A 22378-nucleotide genomic window follows, 5' to 3' on the forward strand; every position below is an offset into this window, starting at 1 on the left:
CTCGAAAAGCTCCGGAAGGAACAGTCAGCCCAGCCTCGGCGGGGAACGACGGGATACACGAACCTCCCACATACCTCGATTCCCTCTCGCGTCCTCCGGGACGCGAGCTTCCGGCGCTCAGCCCGGCGCGGGGGCGGGGCTTCCGGTGGGAAGACGAATTCCGTTCGGGGCGGGGCTTCCTGTCCGGGTGGCTCGGTTGCTAGGCTTGGAATTCCATCCCCCGCACGTGGCGCGCGCTTTGGGCGCGGGGGCTTCTGAGCGGTTTGCTAGGCGGACGTCACGCGCAGAGGCCGTTGGATCGGCGGATAAAACTGTCCCTGTGCCGTTCCTGCCCCGGCGCAGGGCGAGCGGCCGCCGGTGGCGCTGAGGCTCGGCGCGCTTCCGTCATGGACTACCGGCGGCTGCTGATGAGTCGGGTGGTTCCGGGGCAGTTTGACGACGCTGACTCCTCGGACAGGTAGGCAGCCGTGAGTACACCGACGCTGTGCGCACGGTGCTCTCTCTTCCGCCGCCGCGGTCCCTTTGGGGAGTTGACGCTTGTTTGTGGTTTGGAGGGAGACTGGTAATTCATCACTCGGGGCCTCTTTTCACAGCCTTTTGCTGCCTTCTCCATCCCAGCCAGGTCTTTCTGTTCAGGTGCCGGCAGATTTAATGAAAGCCGCTTGTCTGTCCGGGGAGTCCGGGGTTCCCAGATTGTTAGCATCGCTGAAAGGCAGAGTTGGAGAGAGCGATTGGGTAACAGGTGTTTGCGCTTTAACTACATTTAGCGTTCAAAAAATATTGGAGCACCTATCGTGTGCCTATTTCTGTCCTCGGCGCTAAAGATAGCGATGAACAAGACAAACCAAGGCCCTGCTGCCATTGAGTTCTGCCTTCTACTTGGGAGGGAGGGCACACCATTAGGTACATAGAGATATATTTTTTTTAAAAACCCAGATGACATATTTACCATGCAAACAATTAAAATCAGTTGATAGACCTAAGTAGTGGCTTAGTTGTAAGGGAAGGGCTAAGTCCAAATCTGGGGACTTAACTTTGTGGTCCAGCGGTTAAGACTCCGAGCTCCCAATGCAGGGGACCTGGGTTGGATCCCTGGTCAGGGAACTAGATCCCGCATGCTGCAACTAACGATCCTGTGCGCAGCAACAAAGATCCCTCGTGCAGCAACCAAGACCCGGTGCAGCCAAAATGAGTGAATGAATAAATAAATAGTCCAGATCTAAAGGACTCAGGAAGAGCAGCGGGAACAGCAATTCAGGACAGGGGACAGCAGGTGCAGAGGCCCTACGGTGGGATCCCTTTTGGCTGTGAAAGGAAGATCTAGAAGCCATTGTGCCTAGAGCACAGTGCTTGTAGTTGAGGAGATTGGTTGGTAATGATACAGAAGTGAGAAGGGGCCAGAGCATGAAGAGCGTTACAAGTGATGGTAAGGTTTTGAGATATTATTCTAGGTCTTATAGAAAGCCACAGGAGGGCTTTTAGCAGGGCAGTGACATCACCTGATGTATGATTTAAAGGAATCATTCTGCTCTGGAGGAGATGGTTTTGGAGGGCAAAGGTAGACACAGTTCAAAAGTACTTCAGGTAATTGAGTTCAGAGATGATGGGATCAAGCTAGGGATGTTTTGGAGGGCGAAGGGACAGGGTGTAATGGTAGGTTAGATGTGAAGTGAGAGGCAAAAGGAATTAAGGATAACTCCTACCTGAGAGCAAAATGAAACATAGAGTTCATTTTGGAATTCCAAGAAAATGGTTTTTACTTTATAGTAAGGATTCACTACACATAGATTTTATTAATTTCAGTAAATATAGGTTGGTCACTTTCTGTGCGTCAGATCTCTCTTTTTTTTTTAAAGCACATTCTCTGCATTCAAAGACCTTATTCTTTTTTTATTATTGTTATTAATTTATTTATTTTTGCAATGTTGGGTCTTCGTTTCTGTGCGAGGGCTTTCTCTAATTGTGGCAAGTGGGGGCCACTCTTCATCGTGGTGCACGGACCTCTCACTATCGTGGCCTCTCTTGCTGGGGAGCACAGGCTCCAGACGCGCAGGCTCAGTACTTGTGGCTCATGGGCCTAGTTGCTCCGCGGCATGTGGAATCCTCCCAGACCAGGGCTCGAACCTGTGTCCCCTGCATTAGCAGGCAGATTCTCAACCACTGCGCCACCAGGGAGGCCCTGTCAGATCTCGTTAGTTGATCGTGATACATTGGTAAATACTCCCCTGAATGACACAGAACTTGCACTCTACCAGGGGAAGCATATTGAATAATTAGACAAATTATTTGTATTAGATTTGGGTAAGTAGTACAAAGGAGAAGTGGGTAAAGAACAGGGCAGACTTTCCTGAGCAAAGATAGTAGGTCAATACTGGAAGAATACGTAGGATTTAGCCAGAGAAATGAGAAGGGCATCCAGAACCACGTTTTCAGATGAGCGTACAGAAGGCCTTAGGAACTAAGTTAAGTGGGAAGAAGAAACACAGCCAGTGTGGCTGGTGAGTAGTTAACGGTCATGAGTATACACTAGACATTGTGAAGATAGAAACCGGTGGATTTTGCCCACTCCTGGGACTCTGGAGACATTTTTGTTTGTCATAGCTGGCGGGGCGGGGGGTGGGGGGTGTGCGCTGGTGGCGTCTGGAAGGCAGGGACCAGAGATGCTGCTGAACATCCTTGAGGCACAGGACAACCGCCCTCAACAAGGGATTGTCCAGCCGAGGTGGGTAAGCCGTGGCACAAATGAAGGTATAGCTTTATCATGCCACTCTGGGTTATTGGCAATTGAAGGATCGACTTACGGATTGTGTTTATGAAATCCTAGTCAACAACAGGGGTTTACTGATTATTTGTTCTCTTCCCACCCATATCCGTGGAGATTTGGAGCCCTCTAAGCCATGGCTGGTTAATGAGTCAGGATCGATCATCTGAATTTACTTAAACCACTGTCTGACCGTGTTTAATCTGGTAGGGCATATCATCGTGTGTTTTATGTGGTTTCTGTACTCGTTCTCCACCTGAGGGCTCAAAACTGGTGGTACTGCCTCTGGAATCTGACCTGCAGACATGTTGTGTTTGGTGTGCCCCGTGGTTTGTTCAAATTGAATATACCAGGTAAGTGGGAGATTTTACACAAAAACCCAGAGATCTGGCTTCTCTTGAAAAACTAAGAAGATACAGTAACACTCGTCTGAATTCTCACGTGGCATAAAAAGACCCTGTTAGTTGTGCTCCCTTTACTCTGGGCCAGTTCTCTGGGTTTGACAGTCTCCGCTTCTCCTCTTTAATTATACCCAGCTTTCTTCTCTCATTTGTGCTGCTTCTCTTCACCGTCCTTCCCTTCATGAGCAAGGGTGATTTGAAGTTCTTTGTGTAACACAAGTCTTGATACGGCTCCTTTTGTTGCAGAATGATAATTGAGTTCAAGGTAAGGCTTGAAATAAGGCTTTAGACTTATTCCCAAGTTTGGTCAGAAAGTTTCCCCCACCCCCTCTTAAAGCAGCTCTGTGAATGGTTTTCCTGAAGTTCAGGTCTGGTGTACACCTCAGAGTTAGTTCATTCAGCAGAGAAGATAATAATATAAATTCTAACTTCATTAAGGCAGGGGTGGATTTAACCACCTTATGTACTTCTTCCATGGTAGGACCTGGAGAATAAGTGAACAGCTGGAACAGAAACCTGAGAAACAGGAGAACTTGGTGTTAGGTTTGAGTTTATTGGGAGATGTTGTAAGGGAACCTTTTAGATTTATTGGTATAGATGTAGCCTACTATATCATAAATAAATACATATGCAAGTCCAATTAGAGTATGTGTAAACATGCCAAAACATTGTTATTTCCAGTGAAAACATTGACTTGAAGACTGTCAAAGAGGAAGGTGATATTCTGTTTGAAGACCTTCAGAATAACGTGGATGAGAAGATGGGTGAAGGTGAGATGGAAAGGGAGGAAGAGGAGGATTATGACGACGATGATGACTGGGACTACGATGATGGATTTGGAAAACTGGTCAGGTGCTCAGCCTCAGGTGGAGGGAGTAACCTGCAGGTATCTGATGAACCATCCTGTACATCTTTGCATTGTTTGCTTATGTCTTCTTTTTTTTTTTTTTTTTTTTTTTTTGCGGTACGCGGGCCTCTCACTGTTGTGGCCTCTCCCGTTGCGGAGCACAGGCTCCGGATGCGCAGGCTCAGCGGCCATGGCTCACGGGCCCAGCCGCTCCGCGGCATGCGGGATCTTCCCGGACCGGGGCACGAACCCGTGTCCCCTGCATCGGCAGGCGGACTCTCAACCACTGCGCCACCAGGGAAGCCCAATGACAGGCCCTTTTAATCTCTCTTCTCTTATTTACAGGTTCTGGATATTGTCTCCCCTCTCTTCCCTTTTTTTCCCATTACTTCAGTTTGTGCATTGCACCAGTCTAAGTGCTAAGCCTTGTACTTAATCTTTCCCTCTCTTGAGACGCTAAGCCCAAAATGAAATTCCTGGAACCAGTTTAACGTTGGTCTTAGCTCTTTATTATACACTTGGGGGTAAATGAACATTCTCACATTTTAAATCTAGAAACCAGTCAAATTAGAAAAATGCATTTAATTTTAATTTGTTATTTATAATAATGAAAAATATGTTGTAGAGAGGTTAGAAACAAAAGCAAAAATGCAGATTATATAGACTTTATTTTAGCCAGTGACTTTGTCCTATTTCAAATGCCTTTTTAAAAAAAATAAATTTATTTTTTTATTTACTTTATTTATTTTTGGCTGCATTGGGTCTTCGTTGCTGCACGCGGTCTTTTCTCTAGTTGCGGCGAGCGGGGGCTACTCTTCGTTGTGGTGTGCAGGCTTATTTCTGTGGCTTCTCATTGCAGAGCACGGGCTCTAGGCGCACGGACTTCAGTGGTTGTGGCTCGTAGGCTCTAGAGCGCAGGCTCAGTAGTTGTGGCGCACAGGCTGAGTTGCTCCGCGGCATGTGGGATCTTCCTGGACCAGGGCCCGAACCCTTGTCTCTCCTGCATTGACAGGTGGATTCTTAACCACTGTGCCACCAGGGAAACCCTCAAATGCCTTTTTAAAAAACTTCTTGGGCAAATTTGATTGATCCTTCCCTTGCCTTATGGTACTCCCCTAAGTATCGATACTTTAATAGTTAACTATGGGACTTCCTTGGTGGCGCAGTGGTTAAGAATCCATCTGCCAATGCAGGGGATCTGGGTTTGATCCCTGGTCAGGGAAGATCCCACATGCCTCAGAGCAATCCCACATGCCCATGCGCCACAACTACTGAGCCTGTGCTCTAGAGCCCGCAAGCCACAACTACTGAGCTCACGTGCCACAACTACTGAAGCCTGTGTGCCTAGAGCCTGTGCTCCGCAACAAGAGAAGCCACCGCAATGAGTCCACGCACTGCAACGAAGAGTAGCCCTGCTCACCGCAACTAGAGAAAGCCGCCACGCAGCAACGAAGACCCAGCGCAGCCATAAATTAATTAATTAACTAATTAATACTAAGGGAGAAAACGTTATGAACCTTAGGCTTGTACTTATAATTAGAGCTTTAGTCTCTGGAACTCATTTCTTCCAGGCAAATCGACAGACTCCCAGTTGCAATTCAGCCAAAATGTCTACTCCATCAGACAAGGTCTTACGGAAATTTGAGAACAAAATTAATCTAGGTGAGTTTTTAAGATACATTTCCTCGCTGGGCTATGAGAAAATTCTTCAAAAACCACAAAGTGTTATAACATTTTATTAGATTAGGCAATGGATATGTTCTGTGTTACTGACTAAATACCAATGCTTAGAGAAACTTAGAAACTTAGTCATTTAAAAACATGGCTTCAAGGAAAGACTTTAACGTATACATTTTTAGTTGTGTTTTCTCTCCCGTTGTAGAAATACGAAGTTACAGATACCCATTCAAGTTATTGTCTGTTTTGTATTCGATTTTGTCGTAAGATTATCTCGTGGTAGGGTGTTGAAAACGCTAGGTATAACTGCGTTTTGTTTTACGCGAAACTTTCTGTGTGGCATTAATCATTTAGTGAGATGTTGAAAGCAAGGAATCAGAATGTGGATTTGAAGCCACTTGGGAAATGCAGGGTCATCTTTCTCTCGTAGACGCTGACTATTACAGACCTGGTACAGCATCTCTCATATCTCATCGTTGCCTATCATAGGCCCGTAATTTGAAATGAAACTGACATTTTTAGAATTAACCTGGAATACAGGCAGTTATATTATGTTAGTCGTACAAAACATTAAAAAAATGTCTGAACTTCAACATACGCAGGTAAAGTAGTTTTGAGAGATTTCTGGATCTAGATTTTTATGGCTCAGAAATGACGGCTGTGGTGATGAAAGTGACAACTCTTGATAGTAAGGAAGCACAACTTAGCGCTTGCCCTGAAAAACATTAAACACTTTTTTCATTACTACAATAGATACTATGTATAATAAAATATTTAGAAAATGGAGAAGGCGGAAAGTATGCTAGTCAGAAACTTTTGTCTTACATGTTGTTTATGTTGTGGGGTTTTTTTGTTTTTTTTTTAGAAAAACTAAACGTTACTGATTCTGTCATAAACAAAGTCACGGGAAAGTTTAGACAAAAGGAAGCAGATATGTAAGTAATATTTCAAGTATATAAAATAAATAAATAAATAAAACAAAACCTGGCTGGTAGGAACTAATTCTAGACAAAGTAGTAGCATCTTTGTCATAATTCTTTTGCAAAGGATGTTCCCTTGTGTACCTGAACCAATTCTTTTTTTTTTTATTTTTTTAAGTTTAAATGAGGGTATCCTGTGCCTTTGTAGGTTGAAAATATTAAATGAGTTTTCTTAAGAAATCTGTGCTAAAACTATAATCTTGTGAAATTCACAAATGTGCTCTCAGGAGGGGAACAGTGTTTGTACATTACAGTTTGAACTAGAATGTTAGAGTATAAAAATGTTCCCTTTTTAGAACTTATTAAGAATTGTTCCCTTCCGTGGAATATTTTTAAAAATGTAAGGGCAGATTTAAAACTAAATAGTGATACAACAGAGAACAGTTTTCATTTACAACTCTGTTCCCAAAGCCAAATGTTTAAGATCTGGCTAACCTCCTATTGCTAATGGCTCTAAGGCATTAACAATATATTATAGAAAGTGACACTAAGGTCATATAAATGGCAGTGTTAGAACTGAACTTAACCAGTTTTCTTCTAGTTTATTGTTATGCCCAAGGGATACCGGCTTTTTGAGAAACAGCATTTCTTATTTCATTCAAGTGTCTGTTTCAATCTTTGTTAATAGTTTAGGTTAGTCTGTGAATTGAGTCACTTAGTGTGAGCCGAAGCCATCAGAGCCTGCGTTTTAATGCAGTAACTGTCCTGAAATGATAAAAACTTGTGTCTTTGTTGAAAAGGACTCTGAAGAGAAAGCCTTGTATATGACTTTAATTCTATACTAATATAATCATTAAAGGTCTAAGGACAGTAGTTAGACTTGATGTTTTCTTTTTTCTGACATAGTTCAGTTTATCCCACTGCTCTACTTATTTAATGCTTCTGAAACATGGATGGCGTTTTTTTTTTTCTTACTGCAGATATGCTCCTTTTGCCCCTAGGGAACTGAATTGCTTATTAAGGGGAAATGAAGTTTCACAAAGTGATGAAACTATGATGAGGTCGTGAAGCGTGTTATTGAAGGAACTACCTGCTTAGGAATTTCATGGAACGATGTACATTTAGAAACTTTTGATTTTGGCTTCTCTGAATTTTGAATGTCACTTCTGTTCTTTTGGTTCTGCCTTAGGTATCGCATCAAAGATAAGTCGGACAGAGCAACTGTAGAACAGGTACAGTTGAAATGTGTTGCAAGCTCTTATTTTAAAGTAGCATTTCTTCTGTCTTTGAGTTGTAATTTGCTTTCATTCTTCTTGCTTAAGGCTAATGTCACCTAGAACTGCTTCTATGTAAAATTGCTCCTTCTTTGAGTTTAGAGAGCTACATTTTGCTTTATTTCTAATAGGACTATTAATAGATAAATTAGAATCATGCCACCCTTCTGTGGCCCTGTGAAGCCAGCACGCAATGCTTTCATCTTCTGGGGGGAAGCAGAATTGACTATAAGACCAGAAATCTTTTCTTTTGTCTTAAACAAGGTCTGCAGGGATTTTGTGAGCCTTTCCAGGTGGTGAGTCAGGTATCACCCACAAAGCGTGTGTGTGTGAGAGAGAGGGGGGTAGACAGATAATGCCTTCAGATTTTCAATTAGAATCCCTTACTTGGTTTAGAAGTTATGCTTGTTTTATTCTTTATTCACGAATGGGGAAAAATCAGCCCCTGATTTTCCCACAGGTAGAGGGTTGTAATTGGGTATTAGGATTGGCCCAGATTTTGGTTGTGAAGAGCGTGATAAAAGAGGTCAGAACGTTGCTGCTGCTGCCTACCACGCTCCCCGACCCGTACATATATGCACAAACACGTTTCGAATGGTAGCCTCTTTGCCCTACAGGTTCTTGGTTTAAGACACAAGCACGCATTCTCTCCACCTCCATCCCAAGGGAGTCACACCCAGCCTGAGCTCCAACCCATTTGTGCAAATGAAGAATTCCACCCTCAGTCTGGCAGGAGCAGGTCAGGTCTGGGATCTGTGTCTTTGTTTTCCTCTGATTTATTTATTTTGTGTATTTTGTGACTGAGAACAAAGTGTGGTCCAACTCAGAGAGATGAGGCAGCTTTCATTTTCAAAGACCCTGAAATCCTTTTTCTCTTGGGAAATTAATTTTGAACAAGAGTGTGTATCTTGAGCCTTAAACTGTCTTTTAAAAATCTATATTTGTAAGTTGACTTGCCTCTCCTGTGTCTCTTCCCCTATTTTGTTTTCAGCTCTTTGGGCCCATTGCTCCTTCCTGGGCCTCTCCCCTGGCTCCCCAGCGATCTTGCAGAAGCCCAGGTCTCTGCACAGACTCCCGCTCACCCAGCTTACATGCCCTCTGTCTACCTGCGCGCAGAGGAGCAGCGGCAGCTACTGCCTCTTTACGCACTTTCCTCTCATTCTGCTCTAGTTGCCGTGGTTGTAGTTTGCTGTTAGTCCTCCAGTCTTACAAGGTTGTTTTGTTTCTGTTAACCTTAGGTTTCTTGTGCGTCCACAGCCACCTCGTTGAAGGGTAGGCCCTGAACTATAGTTAGTTCTGGCCACTTTCACTGTCCCCTGCCTGGAGCTGGAGGGCTGCCTGCGCCCAAGGAGCTGCTGGCGCAGGCCCTGGGAATTGCATGTAAATGTGCAGCTGCCTTAGTTTCCTGTGTGAACAGCCTCAGGCTTTAAATTCGTTGCCTTCCGTTTGTTAAAGAGAATTTGAGGGTCCTTTGTACTCAAGATTGACTGCTTTGACTTTGAAGGAGAGCCTTTCCCTGATCTACTCATCTCTAGCAGGGGTCTGTGAACTCTTTCTTGAAAGGGCTAAATAATAAATACTTTAGGCATTGTGGGCTACAATTTTTTTAATAAATTTTTTTTTTTTTACTTATTTATTTTTGGCTGCGTTGGGTCTTCGTTGCTGCGCGTGGGCTTTCTCTAGTTGCGGCGAGCAGGGACCACTCTTCATTGCAGGGGCTTCTCTTTGTTGTGGAGCACAGGCTCCAGGCGCCAGGGCTTCAGTAGCTGTGGCACGCGGGCTCAGTAGTTGTGGCTCCCGGGTTTAGATGTGGGATCTTCCCAGACCAGGGCTTGAACTGTGTCCCCTGCATTGGTAAGCGGATTCTTAACCACTGTGCCACCAGGGAAGTCCCTTTAATAAATATTTTTAAAATTAAAAACCATTTTCAGCTTTCAGGCTATAGAAAAACAGGCTGTGGCTGATTTGACTTGTGAGCTGTAGGATGCTGGTTGCCTCTTTAAAGCTTCTTATCCAGTGCAGCCGCCACGGAGCTTGTGTGGTGCGGCTAGCATGACTTGCAACGTGCTAGAAATGCACACGCACACCAGGTTTTGAAGGGTTTGTGTAAAAAACAGAGGGTTAAATCTCTCCCTAATAACTTTTTATATTGATTACATATTGAAATGATAATGTTTCAGATGTATTGGGTTAGATAAAATCTATTCAGATTAATTTCACCTGTTTACCGAGGACTGGAAAAGACAATTTCTTCTGGTTTGATTGTATTTCTGTTAGCTAACATTGGTCTAGAGTCAGTTTCAGCTTCTCTTGGACTTGGTAGCCTTTGATTGCACGACTGAGTGAACTTGCTGGTTTCTTGTCTCTTTGGTTCCTTTGGTCTCACCTCACATTTTATTCACTAAAAATGAGAGTGAACAAAAGCACCGCAATAGTGACTCTTCTTTAGTCGAGCAGGATTGCATAGTGCCTTTGCTCTTCAGTCTCTTGTCTAGCGCTTCAGTGAGAAATATTTGGTACTCTCTGAACTTTGTATTTCTTGCATTTCTTTTTAGGTGTTGGATCCCAGAACACGAATGATATTGTTCAAGATGTTGACGAGAGGAATCATATCAGAGATCAATGGCTGCATTAGCACAGGAAAAGAAGTGAGCAATTCTTGGGATGCCTGATGCTTCCATGTTAGTTTTCTGATTTCAGATACCAGGTGAAACTAAGGCACTTAGTAAATAAATCGTGCCTTTAAAAAGAAAAGAAAAAACAAAAACCCCATATACAAGCCAGGATAGTTTAATCAGTGCCATTTCTTAAAAATGGCTTTATTACATGCTATATAAAATAGATAACTAATAAGGACCTGCTGTATAGCACAGGGAACTCTACTCAATACTCTGTAATGGCTTATATGGGAAAAGAGTCTAAAAAAAAGTGGATATATGTATAACTGAATCAATTTGCTGTACAGTAGAAACTAACACAACATTGTAAGTCAACTATACTCCAATAAAAATTTTTTTTAAATGGCTTTATTAATGTTTATGGCCGGGTAGGAAGTTGGGCGTGTAAGGACTTTGGTCCTGGGTCATGGAGTCCATCCAGGTGTTCCCAGCAGTGAGTTCAGATGGTCAGACGGTTACTGCTGGGACAGGGGGTCATGGTCTAGTTTCTGTTAGCCAAGAAATGTCCTTCTCATTGTTTTCTTTATGTATATCATGCTGCTTTTCTATTAGCAACTCATTCTGTGGGAAGCAGTTCTCAGTAAAATTCACTTTACAAATCATGAGATGTAAGAATGTCTTCAGATATTTTCCACGTACTTGAAATACAGAAATGTTTGAAACCACTTCTCACGTGTATGTATGTATGTGTATATTTATTTAATTTGAAGACATATTTTTTCAATTTATTTTTTATTGAAGTATAGTTGATTTTCAGTGTTGTCCTAGTTTCAGGTGTACAGCAGAGTGATTCAGTTATATATACACACACACACACACACATATATTTATATATATTTTTATATATATACTTTTTCAGTTTCTTTTCCCATATAGGGTATTAAAAATATCAAGTAGAGTTCCCTGTGCTCTACAGTAGGTCCTTGTTGGGTATCTGTTTTATATATAGGTAGTGTGTATCTGTTAATCCCAAATTCCTAATTTATCCCCCTCTTCCCCACCTTTCCCCTTTGGTAACCGTAAGTTTGTTTTCTGTGTCTGTCCTCACGTGTGTTTAAATTGGCCTTTGCTATACATGCAAGTTGGAGGTATACTTACTGTACCTTTTGGTGTGATGTTTTATATTTTAATTCACATATTCAAAAGAGGATGGTGTTCCTTATGCACAGAGTTTCAGTTCCTTATGCACAGAATTTCGGTTCACTTGACTTTTTTTTTTTTAACCTTTGAGGATAGACTCAAATAGATTGCAAAAGTAAAATACTACTTATAGCTATTTAACACAAACTTAAGTTTCTTTGTTTTTGACTTAAAATAGGCTAATGTATATCATGCTCGCACAGCAAACGGAGAGAGCAGAGCAATCAAAATTTATAAAACTTCTATTTTGGTGTTCAAAGACCGGGATAAGTATGTCAGTGGGGAATTCAGGTGAGCTCAGGGTTCTTTTTTTTCTTCCCCAGGTGACTTGCTTTCTGTATCCTAAAAATAAAAACTAGAATAATGGAATGATTGAAATAGCAAATATTTTTCTCATTCAAGGTTTCGTCATGGCTACTGTAAAGGCAACCCCAGAAAAATGGTGAAAACGTGGGCAGAAAAGGAAATGCGGAACTTAATCAGGTGACTGTCCGGGGGGGGTGTGTCGGTGCTGTGTCTGCATGTCAGCCTCAGAGCTTTCCTCCCAGCAGGTCCTGGTGTGGTTCAGTCCAAAGATAGGGTCTTGCAGAGCTCCGTTAGATCTGCAGAGGTGAGCAGAGGAAACGCATCCCCAAGCGAATAGGAGCTACCTTCTCTCTCCTGTTTTACGAACCCATTACAGGAGAATTGTGCCCCGACTTACATTTATTCTGCAAGGCTGGGTCATGTGAAAAGCCTTGGGAGCCGTGTGAAAAGGTTTAGAATTCATACTGAGGATGATAAAGAGCCGTTACAGGATTTGAAGCAGGGAAGTGACACAATCAGGTGGTGAGAATAACGTGTCATTTTTTTTTATAGGTGTTGGAGTTTTAGGCAATTTTGTTAGGCCCTAAGCTCTTTATCGTAGTTTCCTCTTCTTCAGTCCCATTTTGGACACATTTCTATATTCTTTGTTTGCATTGGCACCTTTGTATCAAGTAAAGGCATCTGAGATCAAGTTTCCTCAATTGAAGTTTTAAATTGGAAGGGTTTTTTTCTCCCTTTCAAATATCTTTTAACTTTTTATATGCTATACATAGGTGCCATACGTTGGATATTGTAGTAGTATTCAGCAAAGGTCACTTGTTTTGAAAGTCCTTCTGAAATCTCCTTACGCTCAGTTTGCGACTGGCTATGAGTTCACTATTTTTATTCATCATTGTTGACACTGATCAACTCAAAAGATAATTGCAGACATATCTGCTGTATTTCATCGGTTCTAAGGCGCCCGTTTCTTCACAGTTTGACATCTCTGGCATCGAACTATGCCATGGAGGCTATGGGATGTCCTAGTTGAATTGCTGGTGTTTTGCCATTCTTGGTGACGCGTTAACGGTGCCGCTTAAAATCACGGGTGCCTTAGAGTTTGTGAAATAAAATAATACGGTCGAGAGGCCTGGGTGCTGTTTCCTCACGGCACTGCTAGTCTTGTGCACTGCAGCTGTTGTAAGTTGTTTTAGATTAGGTGCTTTAGATGACTTGTTTCAGCTTTTCGTTTATCTGTTTTCATATCACAGGCTAAACACAGCAGAGATCCCGTGCCCAGAACCTATCCTGCTGCGAAGTCATGTTCTCGTCATGAGTTTCATTGGCAAAGACGACATGTGAGTGTGTAGGACGCCTAATAATTACACGCCCAGAACTGTATTTTTAAGAGCTTTGAATTATCCAACATATGAATATTTCCCATTTAAATAGCTCCTTGCGTCTTGTAATATTTTTAATGAATCTTTCCCACTCTATTAGTGCATAGGGTCACTAATTTGTTCTACTGTTTTTAAGTCCCAAAATGCTTCAGAATAACAAAGCTCACCTTGTTTTTTGGGGAATGTCTCATACAGTCAGCTGGAAAAGCATCTGTTTGTGGACAGCTTTTTATTGATAGAACCGTATCTCTGGAGCGAAGCACATTGTTCAGTGATGACTGGTAGAAGAAAATAACGGGTAACAATGTTAGGAAGCAAGAAGACTTGTTCTGGGTCCGTTTATCTGAGTTGTTCACTTTATTTTTGTTCAAGGCCAGCGCCGCTCTTGAAAAACGTCCAGTTATCAGAATCCAAGGCTCGGGAGTTGTATGCGCAGGTGATCGAGTACATGAGGCGAATGTACCAGGACGCCAGGCTCGTGCACGCGGATCTCAGTGAATTCAACATGCTGTGAGTGTGTGGCCCACGTGCACCTCCCAGCAGTCACCTCGTGTCCTTTGGGGAAATGAACTAAATCCCCGTCCAAGAAGTCCTGCTAAATTCCCCAGTTGTAGAGCTGGCTTCCACAGGGTCACAGGATAGGATGTGTTCCCTGCCTTTGGTGGCCTTAGTCACAGAATTGACCACTCTGATCGTTAGCAGAGCTAAAGGACTTGGGAAATTTTCTCAGTTTTCATCTCTTGTTAGTCAAAGTGGCTCTTCTTACCCACCTCATTCATTTTATTAGTTATTTCCATTGCTACTAAAGTAGAAATGTTTAAACGAGAGTGTGGGCGAGCCGCGGTGCGCCCTAGCCCCGCGTGCCCGGCCCTCATGCCAGCCTGGAGGCAGCGTGCAGCTCACCCCCGGCGCGCCTGGCCCGCAGGTACCAGGGCGGAGGCGTGTGCCTCATTGACGTTTCTCAGTCCGTGGAGCATGACCACCCGCATGCCTTGGAGTTCTTGAGGAAGGACTGCGCCAACGTCAACAGTGAGTGGACACTGGGATTTTCCCCCAACTTGTTTGCGCCGGTGCTTTTCACTCTGGTAAACCGTTGATAGAGAATCTTAGCACTAAATCGTTTGATGCAGTGATACCGACACCAGTGTGGGTCATGGGGTATTTTTATCTGTTTGTTTTTCTATGAAGGGGTTGGATTAACAACCTCTTCCCTCGCAAAGCTCTCACGAATGTCTTCCCGTGACAGGTTTCTTTCTGAAGCACGGGGTCGCCGTGATGACTGTGCGAGAGCTCTTTGAATTCGTCACGGATCCATCAGTTACACACGAGAACGTGGACGCGTATCTGGCAAAGGTGAGGTGGGGCCAGCACGGGAGGAACAGACAATAGCGGTAGCGATTGCACTTCTGAGGGACTCAGGGCTATTAGGCATGACTTTTATTCATCATGACAGCTTCCAGAGACTGTCTCCTCATTTCACAGGTGGGGAATCAAGCTGTAGTAAAAAGCCGTTGGTAAAGCCAGGTTTCTTGACTTTAACCGTCAGCAAGATACACAGGCTGTCAAATTTGTGAATGTATAGTAAGAAACCTGTTAGCTTTGGGTCATTAATTCCTTTCCCTTGTTTCTCAGAGGCCTTTTTGCATCACAGAACTTTTAAAATTGTGGTAAAATACACACAGCATAAAATTTACCATTTTGACCATTTTTAAGTGTGTGGTTCAGTGGCATTAAGTACACTGTTGTGTGTCCATTACCACCATCCATCCGTGGAACCTTTTGCATCTTGTAAAACAAATTCTGTCCCCGTTAAACACTTAACTCACAGTCCCTCCCTTTCCCAAGCCCCTTCTGCTTTACGTGTATGACACCTACTCTAGGTACCTCGTATAAGTGGAATCGTACAGTATTTGTCTTTTTTTGGCTGACTTATTTCACTGAGCGTAATGCCCTAAAGGTTCATCCGTGGTGTAGCATGGCACCGCATTTCCTTCCTTTTGAAGGTTGAATAATCTTCCATTGTGTGTATAGACCACATTTTGTTTATCTGTTCATCCCTTGATGTGTACTTGGGTTGTGTCCACATTTTGGCTGTTGTGAATAACGCTGCTGTGAACATGGGTGTGCAAATATCTCTTCAAGACCCTGCTTTCAGTTCTTTTGGGTGTATACATGCAAGTGGGATTGCTGGATAATATGGTCATTCTACTTTTAGTTTTTGAGGAACCGCCATACCGTTTTCCCTAGTGGCTGCGCCGTTTTACACTGTCACCAGCAGGCTGCCTGGGTTCCAGTTTCTCCACGTTCTTACATCCTCACCAACACTCGTCATCTTCTGGTTTTATTTTTTGGTTTTTTTTGAGTAGCTGATGGGTGGGAGGTGGGGTCTTGCAATTTTGATTGACATTTTCCTAATGATTAGTGATGTTGAGCATCTTTTCATGTGCTTGTTGGCCATTTGTATGTCTTTGGAATGTCTATTCAGGTCTGCCCATTTTTTAATTAGATTTTTTTGTTGTTGTTGAATTATAGAAGTTCTTTATATATTTAGGAGATTATTAACCCCTTGTCTGATATATGATTTTCAGATGTTTTTTTCCCGTTCCATGGGCTGCCTTTTCACTCTGTTGACCACACCCTTGGATGCACAGAGGTTTTTAGTTTTGATGTCCAGCTTATCTGTTTTTGCTTTTGTTGCCTCTCAATCGTAGAATACTGAACACATGGCCCCTGAACAGGTGTTCAGGTTCATCCCACCTTTTCACACTCTCCCCTTTCCCTGGAACGCCTTCCCATTTCTACCTTTCCTCGTCTTGCTCTGCCTAGGGAACTTCAAAGCTCAATTCAGAAAGCTCTCGAGGAGAAATCAGGCAGAAATCATTGTTTCCATAGGTATATTTTCTATATTATCTAACTCTGTAACAGACGTAGTCACACTGTATCCTGCTTATCACATTAAGTTCTTTTTAATTTTGTCACCCTCTGCTAGGCTATGAACTCTTAAGGGACAAGATTTTACTCTGTATCACTGGTAGCTACTCAGTACCTGGCACAGAGGAAATAATCACGTTAATTGAATAAGTAAATATCACATCACTTTTATTCTTAAACTCTTTTTTTTTTAAACATAACTTTCTTTTTATATAATTTTTAAAAATTTATTTATTATTTATTTACTATTTTATTTTTGCTGTGTTGGGTCTTCGTTTCTGCGCGAGGGCTTTCTCTAGTTGCGGCAAGCGAGGGCCACTCTTCATCACGATGCGCAGGCCTCTCACTACCGCGGCCTCGAGCACAGGCTCCAGACGCGCAGGCTTAGTAGTTGTGGCTCACAGGCCTAGTTGCTCCACGGCATGTGGGATCTTCCCAGACCAGGGCTCGAACCCGTGTCCCCTGCATTGGCAGGCAGATTCTCAACCACTGCGCCACCAGGGAAGCCCCCTTCTTAAACTCTTTAGCACTAATTTTAATGTGTGAACTTAAAAAACTCTAGTACCACTGTTGATTGCTTTCCTCTGTGTATTCTAAATAGGTTAGAGAACAAATCTTAAGTTTTACAAGCCAAAAGAATCTATAGAATCTTTGTCACCTTCTTAGTGTCAGTCATTGTTTGCTCAAAGAGCCTCCTTTGGGGCTCTGTCGTGCGGCGGCGTTAGAGCCGTGGACTCAAGGTGAGCGGGCCCTCCCGCTCCTCTGTGAGCCCCTTCGTGGACAGCTCAAGAATTGAGGAAGGGTTCTTGCTTTCGGTGTCAGTTTTCCTTTAATAAATATTTTTGTTAATCGTTTAAAAATTAGTCAAAACAGTATTACTCTTGAGGAAGAGTCTAGGGATGCCCTGAGGCTAGATGAGTTTGATTTATACTGTTAAGCTCTGGGTTCGATGACAGCCTTTTTGGTGAGTTCTACCATGGAGAGCTAACCTGTACCACTGGAGGACACGGAGGGTGAAGGGCTGTACCCAGAGAGGCTAGAACAGCTTTCCACTAAAATTGGGGAATGGATGTGGGTTGAATGTAAAGGAAAGTGATTTTTGTTTTCTTTCCAAGGCCATGGAAATAGCATCTCAAAGGACCAAGGAGGAAAGGTCCAGCCAAGATCATGTGGACGAAGAGGTAAGATGTATTATCTGTTTACTGACTTAGGAAACACTTGTGTCTTGAGGTCTTTTTTTTTATATTGCTGGGGCATGATCTTAATTTTAATAGATAAGCAGTTTTTTTAAATGATGATATTTCCTTGAGACATAACGTGTTACACGATTCAGCTGCACGAGGTTGTGTAACTTACATCCCATTACATCCTTCCACTCAGTGACCTGTTAGCCCCTCGTCCTGCGTGGAGAACATTTTTACAGAACCCCTTGGGGGACGTGATTCAAGAAGGAAGAGCCTGTTTTAGTTTGCTGATGTGAATTTTTTTTTTTTTTTTTCCCCCCGGTACGCGGGCCTCTCACTGTTGTGGCCTCTCCCGTTGCGGAGCACAGGCTCCAGACGCGCAGGCTCAGCGGCTCACGGGCCCAGCCGCTCCATGGCATGTGGGATCTTCCCAGACCGGGGCACGAACCCGTGTCCCCTGCATCGGCAGGCAGACTCTCAACCACTGCACCACCAGGGAAGCCCGCTAATGTGAATTTTTAAGCGATTTAAATGTTGCTTTCAGTAACACTGTAGATTTTAAAGACTCATGTTTGGTAAAAAGGAAGACTTTTTTAAAATCTTGGGAGTCAGTATATTTTTTTGTGAAGGTGATCCATAGTAGGCTTTTAAAAAATAATAATAATTCTCACAGCTATCGTGTGTGGTGTGATGGGTGAATATAAGATACCCGATACACATCAGCTGTGGCGCAGGGTAGATGATGCTCCCATGAAAGAACCCCTTCCTTTGTTAGGCATAGCCAGGGCGTGCTTGCTCACGGCAACTCCTTTCTCTCCCATCAGAAAGGCTTTATGGAATACAGACGAGGGGAGAGAAGTGTTATTCTAAGGGTAACCGTATATCAGAGCTGAGGGTGACGATGGTGATAAGTTCCTCTGTGACTTGATGGGGTGAGGATGCTGCGTGCACGGGAGAAGTATGTGAATAAGTCTCCATTGTACTTTTCCTCTGCGTCTGTTAGGTGTTTAAGCGAGCTTATATTCCTAGAACCTTGAATGAAGTGAAGAATTATGAGAGGGATATGGATATAATGATGAAATTGAAGGAAGAGGACATGGCCATGAATGCCCAGCAGGACAACGTGAGTCGCTGGTTTGTCTTCAGCAAGTAAGCTCACCGCGGAAGCTGCCGGCCCAGACCTGCCGTCTTGAGTGTCGGCCTCTAAGCTAGCGCGACGGCTCATTCCCTTCACATTAGCAAACCCTCTGCGCACATTGCTTGTAAAGGGAATCAATCCCCTGGTCTTTGTGAAAGGAAATGACACACTTGAATGAGTCCAACAGACTGTAATTGCAGGAAAAGGAAGATTTGTATAGAAGTCTAGACTATAAATGGTTATTATACTAGCTCCACTAACATACGTGTTTCAGAGTCTGGAAAATTTTTTTCTGCTTAAGGGCCGGATAGTAAATATTTAAGGCTTCGCAGGCCAAGAAGCAAAACTGAGGCTATTATGTGGGTTGTTATATAACAAGAGAGAAAAAACTTCCCCCAAATTTTTGATGAAATTAAAAATACTTTAATAATAATTGAAAACACACAACTTTTCATGATACAGGTCTACTAATGAGAGAAGAATGGAGTTATTTGGCGGGGAGGAGAAAACATTACATTTAGTTGAGATTCAGAGTTAGGGCTTTCTGCCATCAAATTGATTGCAACTGTTTATCCTTACAAACCACCAGGCCGCAGGTCAGATTTGACCTGTGGGCCAGAGTCTGCTGACGCCCGCTGTGCCTGTGGGTGAGAACCACACCCATGCTACACACTCTCTGTGTCCCATAAGATAATCACACAAGGTATCATTTAGACCACAGTGTTCTTTCTTAGTATTGCCGTGTACTTCCGTGTCCAGTTTTATGTTGATTCTTGTTTTTTTCTTTTTGGTTTCAAGATTCTATACCAAACTGTCACGGGACTGAAGAAGGATTTGTCAGGAGTTCAGAAGGTATGCAGAACATGTGTTACTGTTCATTTACTTGAAAACTCTTTCAAAGGATATAAAATTTCATGTCAGGTATTATTGAATTAACAAGTGGTGTGATGTTACTAGGACAGATGCTTCCAAAGTCCATGGGCATTTTCAGAAATGCCCTTTTTATGTTCATTCTTCTTAACCATGAGACTGAAATGTGGAAATGCGTGGTTTATTCTTCATTCTGCCCCTGAATTGCTCTGTTATTGTAGCTGAGGCATCGATTCTTTTTGTATCATGTTCTTCATTTGTGAAGTTATTAACAAATAACCATGTGCTTGTTGATGTTTCTACAACCAACTTAAAGCAACAGTGAGGTCTGGTCTCATCCCAGCGCACAGGCTGTTGAAGGGCTAGCCATGCTGTCTCCCAGTGCGGATTCCTGTAGTGTTTTCTTCTTAAAGCAACTTTGTTTTGTCTTACAATTTCAAACGGCAGGGATTGATTCTTATTTAAGCAATAATAAAGGTAGTTCTTACTTCTTTTAATATTCTTTTTTAAAAAAAAAATAGTCGATTGATTGATTGATTTGGCCGCGTCAGGTCTTAGTTGCAGCATGTGGGGTCTTTTGCTGTGGCGTGGGCTCCAGGGAGCGTGGGCTCTGTAGTTTGCGGCATGTGGGCTCTCTAGTTGAGGCGCGTGAACTCAGCAGTTGTGGCACGTGGGCTTAGTTGCTCCGCGGCATGTGTGATCTTAGTCCCCTGACCAGGGATTGAACCCACGTCCCCTGCATTGGAAGGCGGATTCTTAATCACTGGGCCACCAGGGAAGTCCCACTTCTTTTCATATTCTTAATGAAAGGCTTGAATATGAAGGATCACGGTTTACATTCTGAAAATTGAGTGTGTTTTTTTGGTGGGAAGAATTGGACTAGGAGAATTCTGGGTTTTATGCAGCAGGTGTGATGGGGTAGGTGTGCTTTGAATTCCAGAGCAGGAAGATTGTGCTATAACTGGCTGGAAAGCCTTTCTGTACAATCGCCTTTTAAAGATCTGTTTTTTTCCTTATGAAAAGAAAACCTCGTGGTTTTAAAAATGCTTCCTCCTGCTTTAAAAACTGCTAAATTTGGACTTCTCTGGTGGCGCAGTGGTTAAGAATCCGCCTGCCAATGCAGGGGACATGGGTTCGAGCCCTGGTCCGCGAAGATCCCACATGCCACAGAGCAACTAAGCCCATGCGCCACAACTACTGAGCCTGCGCTCTAGAGCCCGTGAGCCACAACTACTGAGCCCGTGTGCCACAACTACTGAAGCCTCTGCGCCTAGAGCCTGTGCTGTACAACAAGAGAAGCCACCGCAATAAGAAGTCCGTGCACCGCAACAAAGACCCAACGTGGCCAAAAATTTAATTAATTAATTATTTTAAAAACTGCTAAATTTCAGGGGAAAAATGAATGTTTCTCTTGTTTAAATATTGTGTTCCCTCTTGATTGGATTAACAAGTGTTAAATGAAATTTAATTCGTAGGAAATCCACTGTGAAGTTATCCAAATAACTTCACTTTTTACTTCTATGTGTATTTCGCCTCTTTCCAAATCCCAGCTCGACCCTCCTGATTTCCTGCAGGAGGTAGAGCGGTCCTGTTGTTGATCTAGGTCACCCAGTGAAGCCCCAGTCCCTGTGTTTGGGTACGTCCTTGAGCCGTCCGGGAACGGCTCCTTGAGGCGTCCTCCCTGATGTTGATTCCATTGTTTTGATGTTTCAATACAGGATGTCATTTTTCAAAGTCTGTCTGTAAGGCTGAAATCTGATTTTTGGCCTTAACACATTTAATACCAATAGATAACTGACTGGTTTAGAATAACATGGTCCTCTGATATTTTCAAGGTCCCTGCACTCCTAGAAAATCAAATTAAGGAAAGTCGAGTTAAGGAAAAGACTTGTTCTGATTCAGAAGATGCCAGAAGCTCTCAGTGTTCTGACACAGACTCTGAAGACCAGGGAGACAACGCCTGCTCCAGAAAGCCCACCGCTGACCTTGAAGTTGATAAAAAGGTTAGCCACAAACTTAGATTCCCTTGTTTGTCAGTACGACAGCACAGCCCCTCAAGGCTCTCTGCTCAGATATCTGGATCATAGTTGCTGAACACATTGGTCAGTAAGTCCCTCCACCTGAAGTTTTAGTTCCCAAGCGTGAACTTTGCTTTTGGTGGTAACATCAGCTAGAGATTGGGCTTCTACTAAAAGCTCCTTGGGCACTGCCTAGAGAGAGGGCACACTAGTTTCAGTGCATTGATGAGAAGTGATTGTCATGCACTTGAAGAACAAATGATGCTGGAGTTGCCCCATGGTGAAATACCAAAAAACCATTTCAGGGGCGTTACAGCCCAGCTCCCTGTTTCCAGAATCTCTGTTTCTTCCACTCCTGGCCGTGGATACAAGAGACGCTACTGATGAAACAATCCATGATGGCTGTTACTCTTTAGTCTTAGCCTGATCCTTTAAACCTTATAGAGTGAGGGTTCCAAGACTTCTGAGAGACATACCCAACTCCCTAGCACACGTTCTCTTTGGCTCTCTTCAAATTTCTATTAAGAAACCTTAAAGATAATTTTCATCCCAAATTCTACCATGAAACCATTATCATTTTCAATTTTTTTTCTGTGATGCTCACTTTTTACCTTTTTACATATATTTTAAAATTTAGTTCTGGGGCTTCCCTGGTGGCACAGTGGTTAAGAATCCACCTGCGCCAATGCAGGGGACACGGGTTCGAGCCCTGGTCCGCGAAGATCCCACATGCCGCAGAGCAGCTAAGCCCGTGCGCCACAACTACTGAGCCTGTGCTCTAGAGTCCATGTGCCACAACTACTGGAGCCCACACACCTAGAGCCCGTGCTCTGCAACAGGAGAAGCCACTGCAG

The 22378-nt window shown here is 43.3% G+C and overlaps 2 protein-coding genes across 5 annotated transcripts in view; one reads left to right on the forward strand and one right to left on the reverse strand.

Moving 5' to 3' along the window:
• LOC111181340 (cancer-associated gene 1 protein homolog) overlaps positions 1-155 on the reverse strand; it is a 43516-nt gene extending 43361 nt beyond the window's left edge. The window contains exon 1 of the mRNA XM_089918271.1: positions 75-155. The gene's annotated coding sequence lies outside the window, so the exon portion shown is untranslated. The remainder of the gene's footprint in view (positions 1-74) is intronic.
• Positions 156-164: 9 nt separating this feature from the next.
• RIOK1 (RIO kinase 1) overlaps positions 165-22378 on the forward strand; it is a 32117-nt gene continuing 9903 nt past the window's right edge. The window contains exons 1-16 of one of the 4 annotated variants that reach the window (XM_022586611.3): positions 165-457; positions 3844-4048; positions 5581-5671; positions 6552-6621; positions 7796-7838; positions 10436-10528; positions 11877-11989; positions 12101-12181; positions 13255-13341; positions 13756-13893; positions 14309-14412; positions 14630-14736; positions 17430-17495; positions 18502-18647; positions 19435-19488; positions 21342-21510. In XM_022586611.3, the coding sequence (XP_022442319.1) occupies positions 387-457; positions 3844-4048; positions 5581-5671; positions 6552-6621; positions 7796-7838; positions 10436-10528; positions 11877-11989; positions 12101-12181; positions 13255-13341; positions 13756-13893; positions 14309-14412; positions 14630-14736; positions 17430-17495; positions 18502-18647; positions 19435-19462 (1443 nt within the window). In that variant the 5' untranslated portion in view covers positions 165-386 and the 3' untranslated portion in view covers positions 19463-19488; positions 21342-21510. Of the gene's footprint in view, positions 4049-5580; positions 5672-6551; positions 6622-7795; positions 7839-10435; positions 10529-11876; positions 11990-12100; positions 12182-13254; positions 13342-13755; positions 13894-14308; positions 14413-14629; positions 14737-17429; positions 17496-18501; positions 18648-19434; positions 19489-21341; positions 21511-22378 lie in introns of those variants that run through there. The other 3 variants (XM_022586610.3, XM_089918268.1, XM_089918269.1) reach the window with 3 other exon arrangements.

This window comes from Delphinapterus leucas, chromosome 10, assembly GCF_059928025.1.
Source record: "Delphinapterus leucas isolate spDelLeu-1000000601 "Yukka" chromosome 10, BTC_Dleu_Yukka2, whole genome shotgun sequence".
NCBI classification, from domain to species: Eukaryota; Metazoa; Chordata; class Mammalia; order Artiodactyla; family Monodontidae; genus Delphinapterus; species Delphinapterus leucas.